Source organism: Cynocephalus volans, chromosome 7 (assembly GCF_027409185.1).
Source record: "Cynocephalus volans isolate mCynVol1 chromosome 7, mCynVol1.pri, whole genome shotgun sequence".
NCBI classification, from domain to species: domain Eukaryota; kingdom Metazoa; phylum Chordata; class Mammalia; order Dermoptera; family Cynocephalidae; genus Cynocephalus; species Cynocephalus volans.
The window spans coordinates 123374313-123388858 of record NC_084466.1 but is presented as its reverse complement, the minus strand read 5'-3'; the positions used below and the strand labels follow the sequence as shown (position 1 = coordinate 123388858).

Here is a 14546-nt window from a genome sequence, read left to right as displayed (position 1 = left end):
GGCGAGCCCGCGGGGGCCAGGCCGCTGGGAGCGCAGAAGCGCAAGAACTGGGGCGCGAGCAGCACGCAGTGCTCACCTGTTCCGTCCGGAAAGGGCCTGGGGCTTGGGGACCAAGCCCGAGATTGAGAACCTGGGACAAGAACTCCGCTCTAAAAACAGACTGGCAGTGGAAGGCGGCAGTGACCGCGCGCCCTTAGGGAACATGCCTTCCTCGAAGCCGGCGCGCTCAGGACATTTTCCCGGCTCCTGGGCCAAAATGCCAGTACCTCTCTGGGGGTGCTGGCTGCCTGGGGAACGCTAACGCCCGGCACCCGCGGGTCACCTCCCACCTCCTCCCGGGATCAGCACTCCTTGGATAGAAGCAGCGAGGGAGGGCAAGGAGAGGAGCAACTCACCGGTGTTGCCAACCTGGGCTGCGACCACCGGGGCTGCAGGCCCCCGCCCCACCTCTCGCTCCTCCGGTCGTTTAACCCTTCTTGGGCCCCCTGGACACATTTATATAGTTATTGGCTCCCTCCCTACGGACTGCTCCCGGTTCCACAGCGTGACGTGCCTATGCATATTTAAAGCGCTCCACGCAGGGTGATGATTGGAGGCGGTGGGCAGCGGCGCACTGTCGCGGGGGCTCTGAGTAGGGAGTGGCAGTCGCCGCAGCGCTCGGCCTGCGGTTTCGCGCCAGAACTGCCCTGCTCTTCGCAGGAGCTCGGGAAGTGGGCTGCAGCGCTCTCAGCCCAGCCCAGGCCGCTGGCTCTCTAGGATCCCGCCCTCGAGCTGCTAGGTGTCCTCCCTCGGCGCTCCAAGGTTTGCTCCTTCTCCTTCACAGAAACGGCGGTCGTCGACGCCTGCGTTGGCATCGCCGCAGCCCCCAAGGAGACAGGGCTGAGATTATCTAACAGCGCCCCCTCCCCCATCTACCACCCCAGGAATCCTTCAAAAGGTGGTAGTGTCATTGTTGCCCAAAGCTTCACTGAGACTCCCGCCCGAAGCCGCGGGAAGCTGATGGCCCCGAGCGCCTTTCGGGTCTCAAGGACCGAATTCGCCGTTCGTTCCCTGCCTCCATCTCCCGAGTCCACGGACAATCCCTCGTCAGTCTACACGGTTGCGTCTAGGGCTTTGTGTGTCTCATCCGAGGGTTCCAAATGCCTCAGGACTCACACGTCCTTGTCCCTACAGCGCAACCTGGGGTGTGGGGGGTGCCTGCATTATACTTGTATTATTAGGAAGCATAAACAGTAACCCCAGTGGTCTGCTCTCGGCGGTGCAAAGGCGGCATCTCCCCGCGACAATCCCGAGGACGACCCCGAATCCCAGGACGCCTCCGCCAAAGCGGGGTAGGAATCCCGAGTACCATGGAGGGCTGGGTAGGGCATGCGAGGGACAGCCACATTCCATAGTCCTCGGAGAGAGCTATCTGTTCACCGCTCCTTTAACTTCCAGATTTTATTGTGCCTGAAAAATTATCATCTTGTTCATGCAATATTTTTTTAAAACGTGAAAGGATAAGAGTCGATTAAGAGATGATCTTTAGGATGAGATGATCAAGAAAACAAATGCTTATTTTTGTGGATGTTTTGGTGCCACTCCTATTCCAATAACTAGGGGAATAACATGCCTTTTCTGAAGAAAGCAGTTGTTTTTTAATCAGGAAGCTCTGAATAAATGAAATAGCAATGCATTTTCAACAATTTGCTCAACGTTTTTAATATTTCATCACAAAATCAAGAGATGTACATGTAATTCTTTACACTTATTTTCCAGAGTCATGTATAGTTTCTTATAGGCACAAATCCTAAAAATGCAAAGGGAGTTTTCAGCATAAATACAAAGAAGAGAAAACAAGGAGCAGATTTATATTGTCATTTGAACCACAGTAATTTACACAAAGGAAAATGTACATTTGCTTGGTTCTCCAGAGTTCGCTTGGTTTGGCTTGTTTCCACAGTGAGGATACAGTACTAAGAGCTGCTATTTGAAGAAAGTAACCTGACCCCTGTGGTAACTTGTGTGTGTGTAGGAACATAGCTACCCTAGCACAAGTTGCACCTGAAGTGGTTAGCCCTCGTTAGTTTCCGTCTGTCTTCTCTTCTAATTTGCACCGAATCAAACCAAACAAATCCTAAAATGGGGTCAGCTACAAGCAATGTAGTTAGAAATATTAACCCCGACGAACAGAAAAAAAACACTGCATCTTTAGAAAACCCAAAACTTTTGCTTCATATTCAGAACAATTAAATTAAACCACCCAAGTAGAACAAATAATTCACATTCTTACTGAGTTAAGTTTGATTTCAGGGAGCTTTAAAGATTTGTCTATTTCTCCCTCAGAACCAGCAGAATTAGACATTTTAGTCTACTTAAATTACATTGAGGCGAAAATAAAAGCTAAAAATCAGAAAATGACAGTGAAATACTCCTATATCAGACATGATTGCATTCCAAAACCATATACTGACGAAAAAACAAAATCATTCAAGCCTAAATAGAAAAAAATACTTATTAGAGGCATAAGTTTTTCTAATGTATTTGCAATCAGTTTCATATACAATTTTTGATGATTTATATATTACATTTTTGCCTTTTTTCCCCTAAAAGTGAAAAAATGTCACATTTTCCATATATAAAATAGTATTCAATTATTTAAAAATCCATACAAATAATATTTATTTTTCTTGCTTAAACCCTTATTGGTGTCTTTCTCTATTGTATTTTTGAATTCTGTAAACAAATTACTGCATCATGACCAGTGCTTGTTAGAGATCAATGCTGAGTCACAGATTTGGTGTCAATGAGTGCAAGCAATGTGAAGTCTATGTGTGCTGGGACATACCATTTACCAAACTTCTCAGCTGTTTCACAACTGTTTCTATCAACTTCTGTTTGTCTCGATCATTCTTCCTGAACTGAGCAAATATATTGTTCTTTTTGCTAGTATCCTTCATCCTAGAAATATATGTGAATAAAGAAGCTCAGTAAAAGGAAATTAAAAGCTATGCTGTCACAAGTAAAATACCTTGGCATGCTCTGAATTATCTCAGACCAATCCTATGCTTGAAAAATACACTTCAAAGAAAACAGGTACTAACAAACTTTTAGATATAGCAATCACAAAAAATTAGCAGCTTTATTTTACATTCTATATTTTTTGCATTAGTATGTAAATCTAAAATATGCTGTTTTCTTTTTTTTTTTTTTTTGGTGGCTGGCCAGTATGGGGATCCGAACCCTTGACCTTGGTGTTAACAACACTTTGCTCTAAGCAAGTGAGCTAACTGGCTAGCCCTGTTGTTTTCTTATATCGTACTATTTTCTAATATCATTATATAAACTAGGCTTTTAACAGTGGTACTTGAAATATGATAAAGTGAAAAAAAAGTCTGCCACATAATGAGAGGGAAAAGTAACTCCTACATTTATGCTTAGTTGAACAAGATGCACCAGCAAATCCTGTTACCTCAGTTTTTACTATATTATTTTCTCAAATCACCTGTTTTTTCTACCTGCAAAGAATACATGTTCATAATGGCAAACATTCCAATTCCTGGCCACATCTTACCAAATCCCTTCTTTCTTGTGTTACAGATTTTTTTAAAAAATAGCTCCATTTCTCACTGATATCTCCAGTAAACTCACTCCTAATGTCAATTAAGCCTGCAATTCAGCACATAATAGGAAAAATGTCTTGTTTACATCAATATAAACAGCAAATGCATATAAAACTACACCAACTCTGAAGGGCAAAAAAGAAAGAGGCATATCTTTTTGTCATCACAATGGACTGAGCTTTTAATGTCCACTTTGATGGAAATCCCTAGTTACTCATTTTATCACTGAATCAAAAAATGCTAAAATGTTATACAAAAAAGTTTTCACAATATACTCACTTCTCCAAAAGAGTAAGGGCTGTGTTTGGATTCACCCGAAGGTACTTAGAAGCTGGCTGTCCATAATCAGCTAGATAAGTAGACCAATCCCAAACCATAAACAGATCAAGGAGCTGAGCAAGATGGAGGAAAATGTTAAATCAGCTTTTGATATTTACCCACAGTCAATACACATAAATCAAGTATCTGCTATTTTTGGTCCATTTTAATATAACTTGCTTCTTAGATGGAATAAAATAAGAAAATTCATTTTTAAACCTTCACTAACTACTCTATAACCAAAATGTAAACACTATCTTTTTACTTTGAAATTATTAAAATTGTCTGGAGTTGCTTTTCTAATAAAGTATTTTACTGCATTTTCAAATAATTGTAAAATAATGAAAACACTATAATTATATTAACACTTGTAATGTGTAATATAATTATAATAACACTTGTCATATAATATAATCATATTAACACTTGTAATGTGTATCTTTCACATTATTCAGTCACTACTCACATTTAATTAATAAGGGCTGGTGCTACTAACTGTATGAAGAATTTTAAAGAACTTAAATTGAACCTTTTTTCTTAGAGGTAAGAATGTTTACCGTTCAAAGAAACTGTTTATATCTAGACTTTTTCAAAACTAATTTAAACCAAAAGCTCAGATAATCTCAATTAAGTGCATTAAACAACCTCTGCTGGATTCTCCCTGGTGATAGATCCTCAGTAGTATTATGAAAGGAGGGCTTCAAGATTCAGCCTGTTAACTCAAGGAGATCATTTTGTATAAACAAACAACAACAAAAAAGAAACCCTCTTGTTTTCCGTAGTGTCTTAAAATAGACTATTTGCTTTATAATCTCCAGTTAGAATCGCTGTCAAATATGGAAGTAATCTTTTAAAAGCAATGCTATGTCTAAACCAAAGCACCAAACTCTTTATCCAACTTTAAAACCCTAATCCCCTTTAAGCCATTTAAAACCAACTTCCTATCCCCATTTGAATTGTTTCAGAAAGTTAAATGCTTTACTTACCACCTTCCTTTAGTTTTTATATTTTTCTTTCTTTTTATAACTCACTTTATAAGGGGTCTACTCGTTTTACTTTCAAATAAAAGAAGCATTTGCATTTACCTATAGGATACATGAGCTGACCTACTGACTCAAGAAGGATAAATTTTGGGGGTGATCAAAGCCACCTAAAGAAAGGTTACAAGAAAATAGCTTTTCCTCAGGAAGGTAAGGGTGTCTTTTGAATCTTTTCCCATCCAATTTGCAGCTATTAGTAGGGACTTTATTGTAAAACACAGAAAATTTTATAATGAAAATATTAACTATACATTAACATTAACAATTACATTCTAGAGGCCATACCAAAAGTTGAAATATTGGTACAGAAACTACACTGAGACAATGTTAAAGAATATACTTTCTGAAAGAGAAAAGGGAACTTTTAAGTTCTGTGTAACTTTTGAGTGTTGTTTCACAAGGAGGAAAAGTTACTTTCATACACTTTGATGGTGAGAATGTAAATTGGTATAAGTGTTCCAGAATATGATTCTGCCATATGTTTAAGAACTTTATAAAAATCGCCATCCCCCTTGATTCAGTAATCCTACTACTAGGAATGTAACTTCAGGAAGTAGAAAAAACTTATGAAAAAACAGTAGAAAAACTTCTGCACAAAGATATTAATCTTGAAAATGTTATTTGTGTTATCAAGAGGCTGAAAACAGCCTACATCTCAACATTATGAAAATGGTTAAGTAGTGAGGTATAACTGTACAATGAATACCATGTGGTTATTAATGTTTATATACAATTTTAAATAACTTAGGAAGATATTTATGATAAATTTTGCTAAATTCCATAAAAACCTATCAAAAAAGACTGGAAGAAAATTTGAGAAAAATGTTAAGAATGGTTGTTATTTGTGTGGTGAGGTTATGGGTAACTTATTTTCTTTATTTTCATAATACTGTACAATGGACATGTGTTAATGCTATAGTTAGAAATAAGGTTTATATATTAATATATTAAAATAAATTTCAGTAATGAACACCGCTGACGCAGTTGTCAGCAAAAGCCTCATTTTGAAGGAGTCCTCTTTCAGGTGTATGTGGTGTGTTTGCACAAGTGTGCGTGCTCATGCACAGATTCAGCAGAAAGTAACCACTTAATATACTGGCTGTAATCTCCCTTTCTTTGCAAAAGGCATTAGCAACATGACCTTTGGGATATGGAAGAGGAAGAGGTCTTAAAATAAGGCTCCTTTTCTTTTGAGCCGATCTACCCCCAGGTGGGAAAGGAGGAGCCTATTTAATGAATTAAAAACCCACACCAACTCCAACTGTGAACTCAGAATTGCTTCTTCTACAGCACAAAAAGACTTTCCTAGATAACGAAACACTATGCTTACATTTTTCACATATGGTCAGATACTCATATGCAAATCTCTAGAAATTACAGGAACCACAAAATTTAACCTACATGCCCACATGTAGACAAACATAATCTATATGCTTTCATATTTACATTAATACTTTGTAGAAATACATATTGTGCATAATTTATAGATATCTTTGAAAATTCATGTAAATTTGCACATAATGCTTAAGGAATGCATTACCAATGTGAATAAAAGGGCCAAGGATCTAGATAAGATTCATTTACTCCTTCAACAAATATTGACTGCCCACCTATGATGTGCTAGACACCAGAGATACACTATTGAAATGAGACAAAATCCCTTTCCTCGAGGAGCTTACATTACAAGTGGCGAAGCAGTTAACGAGGAAACAAGTAATATTTTGATGTAACATGAAGAAATTATTTTTAAAAAACTATTCACACAAAATCTGAGTAATTGAAATTACTGTAACCCAGCCAAAGCTACTCTTAGTTTAATATGGAATAAGATAGAAACCACTAATTCACATAGAAGCTGGTGACGACTGCTTCCTTGTTACTCTCAGTCTACGAATCCAACGGTGGAACTTGAGCACCATTTCAGTGTCTGTGTCCCGAAGGATACATGGATGTGGGTAAAGAGGAAAGATGGGGCCAGCAAGTATGCTGATCTCATATTCTGATTTCTTCTTTCCATGTGTATAAGGATTTTCCAAATGCATAATACTTCAGGAATAAGTAAATAAAAATAAACTTCACAAAGCTGGGCAGGCAAACTCATAAAGTATGTCCAGCACAGTGTAACCACTCAGTAGATGTTCAAGAAATAACTGATTGATTGATGATGGCAGACCACTATTCCAAGTTTACTTGGGAACTTTTTTCTTAGACTTCATGAGTACAAAAAATGAACATCCTACAGACTACTTTGGCTTACGCTGATAGCTCTCTGAAAAAGGATGATGTTGGCCAGCGGGCAAACTATGGCAACTAAATGCAGTCAACTAACTTCCCTCCATCTCTCCCAAGTTTTCACTGGGGTACTGGTAAGACAAATTCCTCATGATAGAGCACTGGGTCTAATGTTAATTGAGTTAATGATCTTCCTGGAGAAAGCAGCACTAATATTTCTAAATGGTCTACCAGTTTCCCTCATCTGTAACAATTATAAGGTCCTTTCTCACTTTTTAAAACACAATTCTATTGAACTGAAAGATATAACACAAAACCAGGACTTTATTCCTGGGTCCTACCTAACACTATACCAGGCCAGATTTTATGAGCTGAGCCCATTTCTATAGGTTGCTACCCATGAATATTCTGAGCAAGAAGCATAAACACTGGTCTTTGATGGCAGTGACCTAAAAATAACGCGACTGCTCTGGAGTCAGAGTGTGACAGGAAAGGAAGAGGAAACTGAGGTGCTGCCAGGTACAACCACTGACACTCATCTTCACTCCACATCAACAGGCATTGCCTTGGGGACTGCCTCTCACAATTGGTCAGGTTTCACAGGATGCACTATGTTCTTAGTATTAAGACCTAAAATATGGAAAACCTCACCTCTCTACTTCATGTTTGCTTCCTTCAGATGGTAGCGTACAAATAATACAGTTGTTATTAATCACACAAAATCTCTTTCAGTCTTATAAACAGTAAGGCATGGTCTCACCAGGTGAATTTATTAGTTAACACATATACCTGAAGTTCAAAGATGTAGATCAAACATGAACAAAAACAAAAATCTCTCCAGATTACCCCAAAGCAATTTTACAATTACTTATTAAAGGATAAAGTCTGGCATATGATAATGAAAATTGGTATTAAGTTCTATAAATGGGTTTGTTCCAATAGTCAAGTAAAATAATTCCACCTTAAATCCTTTTGGGAAGTAAGCAAAGTATGGATCACATAAAAATGAATAGCAAAATAATGTGCCTCAGTTCTATCTCATCATGATTTATAAGATTACCTGAAATTAGTATGCTAACTTCTTTTTTTCACCAAGGATTCAAAAATACCTTTCATAACTAATCTGGTAACATAAAGTGGATGTACGCAATATTTATAAGTGAGTTGTAAATTTCACTTCCTCGGTGCTCCTTGTGTGTGTCCAGCAAACAAAAAGATCAGCTTAAGGAAAGAAAAGGTTGCATGGGTGGTCCCATTTATATGCTCAAAATAGTTGAATCACTTCAGAATCACTGAGGAATTCATCTATGTCAAGCCATTTACTTGCTGACAGTTTCCCATCCTACAGACTCCCTCCAGATCTACAGGCAAGAAACAGGGATCTCAGACCTGTTGAGATCACTTTGTGCAAATGACACAACGAATCTAGGCAGACTTAAAACCATTCTATGGATCTCTTGAAGTGACTTTTTGCCTTTGTAAAAGTGAGCCCACAGTGCCAGGTCATTTTTTCCTTGAATCTGGTTTAGCTTTCTTTGTTTTGGGTCTTTTGGGTTTTGCTTTTGAAGCACCTCAGGGGCACTGACCCAAGACAGAAGATAAATAAAGTTAAGCCAACCTCAAGAGAAAAGCAATTGGGGATACCAGGTTTGCTTTCGTAAATGTGAACAGTGACCTGGGGGCTCAGGGTCAACCTTAGTCCCCCAAGTTCCTTTTTCCAAATACTAAATCCACCTGGGACCTCAGGGTTGCTTTGCAGATTCCAAAAGTAAACTAGGAGATCATTTTTCCTTTGCCTCCAAAAAACAAAGCTGAGGCAAGGGTTCCTAGAGTGCTTCAGAGATTTAAACAACAACAAAAATCCTAAACTCTAATACAGATTGAAGGAAGAAATACTTGTCCTTCAAACAAATCCTGAGTAATTAGTCACTGGGGAGTCAAGAAAAATGGGTCTTAATTAGCCACATTCGAGGAAAATACAAGTTCTTTATCTAAGTAGATGGTGAAATCAAATGCTGAGATCCATATTATTTTTAAAGCACTTGGCTCTCTTTCCTTTCCAGTTATCTGAAAACACCACATTTGGAAAACTCCATAAGCAGCACAGAAGAGAATTTTAAGTGGCAGCCAGAAAAAGCTTGGGCAAAAACTATAAAGAAACCAAACAGTATTGTGCCTCAAGCCACCTCGCTTTTTTGCCATCAACTGTTAATTGTTTTCATGCTGCCTTGTGGCTCTTTGATACACCTTGACCCAACCTTACCCAAGCCAGCCCTCTTCAAATGTTCCATTTGCCAAACCTGCTCAAAATCAGCCTTTCCACTCCCATCTCTGTGAGGACTAGGAGTGATTCATGACTATCCCAGCCCTTGTCTCTTCCCAATATCCCAAAAGTTGAAGTGCCTTTTCTTCCTAATAATGTATTTTATAATAAGTGCCTCAAAGCTGGTGACTTGTTTTGCTTTATATATATATGCTCACATTTGGCCCAGTACTTGGTATACAGCAGGCACCAACTAAATATGTGTTGAGGTGAACTGCATATGTTATCTTTTGACACACAATTTTATAAGTCTATGCTAAACCCACATCTTATAAACTAATATAGCTATGTTATCATTTACTTTACATGTAAACTGTTAATAATTAAGACATCTTTGAATTTCTAGTAATATCTTATAATTACTATGAAAGCCAGATTAATCTGTTTAGGATTGATTTAATTTGTGTTATAGAATGTACTAAAATATTTCACAACCAAAGTTCTGTTCCTGAGATTACCTTTCAGTTTTGGTGGCTGGCCAGTACAGGGATCCAAACCCTTGACCTTGGTGTTACCAGCACCAGGCTCTCCCAGGCGAGCTAACTGGCCGGCACTACCTTTTGTAAACCAGTGATGTTACCATCGAACATGTTAAATAAATATTCCCGGGTCACACATTTAATTTTCTGTCCCATTTATTACGTTATTTGCCACACTTATATAACAGGTATTTATGTAATGACTTCACCGATGAAGCTCAAAGACTAATACTAATACCTTGAAACTCATGATGAGAGGTGTTCACTAGACTTCCAGTTCTCTCTGATGAGTCATTTTGCATCATTAAAGCTAAGAAATAAGATCTGCTCCTATCAACTGACTTTGGAAGGAACTGAACAACAAAGGAAGACAATATGGATAAGCCAGCGGAAAAAAATTATATACTGACATGTCCGTATTCCAAGATACAGCCAGTTGCTTGAATGAAGGAAGCTAGACTAGGCTGGGTTTCTTTATGTACTCCATTATAGTACAATTATTAAGAAAAACAAGGGAAAGGGAATAACAAGTTTTCCCCATTTACAAGAATCTAAGTGGGTATTCTTTACCACCCTCCGCATCCTGATGGGTGTGATTTAAAATAAGTCAAATGAAAACCTGGAGAATCTAATAGCTGGATTAATTTAAACTTCAATAATATTAGTCATTTATGTTCTACTCTAAAATTTTAGGAAGTCAAATAGTATTTATAATTTGCCATTAGTTACAAATGACTCAGACTTAAAAAAAAAAAAAAAGCCAAACTAAGATTAAAACTAAGTACTTCAGATCCCAGAGGCATCTCATTCTCTTCTTTAAAGTGAAACTCAGGGCAGGAGCATCTGGTCAAGATGGCAGAATAGACAGTCCCCAGCATCACTCTCTCCCACAACCAACCAATTTACCACTATTAAAAACCAACAACAGTCAAAATGGGGCTGCTAGAGCTCAGGGGAAGAGGAGGAGAGACTTACGGAGTTCACGAAGGCAGGAAAAGCCACAATGAGAGAAAGAAAGGACCACTCTCACCATTTTGAATCCTAGCCACTTCAAGGTTGGAGCTGGTGAGCACACAGAGGAAGAGGTGGCAAAAGCCGCAGCTGTGCCCTTCGGATGAAGTTGCTTGGAGGCTGCAGAGAAGAGGGCCTTGGTCTCCAGGCCAGCAAGACCACTGACAGAGTTCCTGTGGACCCACATAGGAGCAAGGAGCCACAACAATAGAAAAAAAGAGCTACTCAGAGGCCAGTGAGTCATCACAAGGGACCAGTGCATAGCCCATCCCATGGGAAGTGTTTGGATTGCAGGGGATGGAGGATACGGGCCACTAGGGAAACACTGGGGCACAGTTTGGACAACTGATCTGCCCCCCAATCAGTGCAAGACCACTCAGTGGAGACAGATCAGGAATAAAGATCTGCAAGGGGTGCAGTTTGCTGAAAAGTCTCAGGCCCAGACCAGAGTTTCCACAAAACCCAGGTGTACTGGAACTCACAACCCAGAAGTACATACAAGGTCAACAATTAAAACCTGAGCTGCACAAAAAGCCTTCACCAGGTAATCAGCAGCAAAGCAGCAATTTAGCTCAACCATAGGGCTCAAGTGCTGGTCCCCACAGGAAATTCCTCCATTTAGAAGCAACCAAAGCACAGTAAATAGTTCCAGTACAGAGTTTAAGTGGTGGGAACAGCGAATAATCCAACACAGAACTGAAAGAAAAAACAAAATACCCACAGACCAGAGACAAAGTTTGATGTTAACTAGTAAAGGTCTCACATCATCAAAGAACATCTATAAAACCTAGAAGGACCAGGAGCCCCCTAGGCTCCCAAGCCAGGGAGTAGGGAGGGCTGGGGGCCCCAGCCATGGCCCCCAACTCCTGCAACCAGCCCAGCGATGACCACTTAGCTACCACAGGAAGCACTCCAGGCTCCCAAGCCAGGGACGTGGGAGGCTGAGGGCCTCGACCATGCCCCCTGACATCTGCACCCAGCCCAGTGATGACCAAGCCACTGCTGGAAGCCCCCTTGTCTCCCCTGCAGGAATGAGGGGGGCACCACGGGCCTCAATCCCACCCCACCTCCTTCTTCCTTCTCCCGCTCTATTTCTTTCCCCCTTCTCCTCTCCTCCTCCCCCCCAACTGCTCCACAACATCATAGAATGTAAAAAAAAAAAAAATTAATAAACTTAAAAATGAAATAAAATAAAATTACTAGAAAAAAATAAAAATAAACAAAATAAAATGGACCTCAGACCATTTGGGATAACTGAGAGCTTGTTTGGAGGTTCTAGCAGGGGAGCGCAGCTACTCGTATACCCTTGACCGAAGAACGGTCCTCTCCTCTAGCGGGGAAGGTCGTCCTCTTCGACCGAGCGCGCAGCTTCGGGAGGGACGCACATGGAGTGGTGAGGGAGGAAGGGGACACCCGCCTAGCCAGCCAGATCAGCCGAATCAACCCTGGCGATCAATGGGGTGACAGATGTCGCAGCCAGATCGCCCTCACATCCATTTGGGATAACTGAAACAAACCAAGACCACTAAATCCCAACTGCCTTAGCAGGAAAAGAATAATTTTTATGGCATTACCTTAGCAGGCAGTGGGAAAAGTAAAGACTCTAATTCTAGCCCTTGAAAGAAATCTTTGATGGAGTGGTAAACTGAATATCAGACTCACATCTCATTTGTTATGCTTTATAGAGATAAGGTCTCTATAAAGAGTATAAATACTGTGTCCTAGAGTATAAAATTACCATTTTGCCTTGGATTACTGAAGGAATACAAAAGTTAGACAATCATACCTAGCATGATGAAAATAAGGAAAATAAAGAAAATAAGGATCTTTGTGGTTTCTGTTAAAGACAAAGAATATTACAGTATCTCAATGAGCATTTGTATTTAAGGGGGCTTGCATTCTCATTTCTTTCAATCAAACAATAGATTGTATACTCTTTATTCAGACAATTAAAAACATATGTATTTAGTTTACTTTTCTTGAATCTGAAAGGCACTTCTCTATGCTAGACAATTTATTAACCCCTAATTATCCATTTTCTTCCAGACCTAATTGTATATGTAATTACCTCTTGTCAGGTATAATAATTTGCTCGATAAACATGTCAGAACACTTGCTGCTTGGTCTGTTTCAACAGATAAACGTGGTCTTTCCACAGCCTCTAGGCATAATTAAACATGAGGGGGAAAAAGGCAGTTATCAAATTACACTGAAGCTGATTCACTAAGGCAGGAGTTCACAGCATGTAGTCAAGGCTTACTTTGGGGCTTGATGCTTGCCTGAGTGCTTAGTAACAGATTTCTGAGGGAGGGTAACAGTAACTGCAACATTCTGACTATGCAGGTATTCGGATAAACTTCAAATCGGGCAACAAATGAACTTTAAGATCCAGCTTAGTTAAGAAGCAGTTATTAAAATCAAAAAAAAAGAAAGAAAAGAAAAGAAAAGTAAGCAGCAGCCATTGGTAAATAGCTATTGTCATCACACCTTCAGTACAGGTTATAGCAGAGTAAAAGACAAAAAGAGAAACTAAATAAAAATAGCAGGGGAAGGACTTTTTTTCTTGGGAAGATAAATGCAGCCACTGGAATTAAATGAATTGTGATCTAAGTCCTACATGCTTGCATGATATGAATCTACACTATGCGAGTGCATAAAGAAATCCCTACCTGACCTCCAGGTAACCTAAACAGGAAATTATGACATTTCTAAGCAAAATAGGCTGTGTCATCCTGTTAAGATAATTGTTTCCATTGACACTTTGCATAAACATCTTACACTAGGCCACCAGGAAAAATCTCAAACCATAGCGTCTCCTCTTTGTAATACGTAAAAACAGTGCCTGGCCCAGTGACCTCAACACAGTTGAGCAGGTAAAGTTTGTTATAATAATCAGGAGGAGAACAAAGAAGGGAGAGATAACAAACAGGTAAAAAAGTTGGAAGTATTCTTTATGTATTTACAGATTGTTAAATTCATAAAATATTAAAAATAGAAATTATTTCTTAGTAAAAATCTGGGGTAATTAGGAAAACTCAATAAACACTACAACTTTAGATGAGTCCAAATTTTTTTAAGAATAATTTTTAAATATCTGTATTTGTCTGAGGTGCTTCAGAATGTTAGAAATTGGCACCATTTGGTTGGAAAAAGTCAAGCTCCTCCATTGTCTCACCTAATCAATACTCTATGGATGTTATTTGCTTATCTGATTCTATTTCAATTGAATAAGAAATGACTTAAGAGCTAATGTTTCTTATGACACTGCCTTAGTCTGTCTGGGCTGCTATAACAAAATGCCATACATTGAGTAGATTATAGACAACAGAAATTTATTTCTTACAGTTCTGATGACATATCAAAGCAGACACCAATAGTGTTTTTATGTCTATGACCTATTAAATTCCCTCCCAACTCAATTTCTTAAAAAAATCAAGCTACTTTCATTTTGAATGAATCATTTAAGAGAGCTGTAAACTCTGGGGTCTGTAAAATGTATAGTGTGACAAGCACTATATATTTAACACTAGTGATAAAAAGA

The 14546-nt window shown here is 39.2% G+C and overlaps 1 protein-coding gene across 5 annotated transcripts in view; it reads right to left on the bottom strand.

The window, feature by feature from the left end:
• Nucleotides 1-2590: 2590 nt before the first annotated feature.
• The window catches only part of EXOC6 (exocyst complex component 6), a 205165-nt gene continuing 193209 nt past the window's right edge, over nt 2591-14546 (bottom strand). For all 5 annotated transcript variants that reach the window (XM_063101916.1, XM_063101918.1, XM_063101919.1 and 2 more), the window contains 2 exons: nt 3882-3994; nt 2591-2940 (listed from right to left, as the gene is read on the bottom strand). In XM_063101916.1, coding sequence (XP_062957986.1) covers nt 2808-2940; nt 3882-3994 — 246 coding nt within the window. In that variant the 3' untranslated portion in view covers nt 2591-2807. The remainder of the gene's footprint in view (nt 2941-3881; nt 3995-14546) is intronic.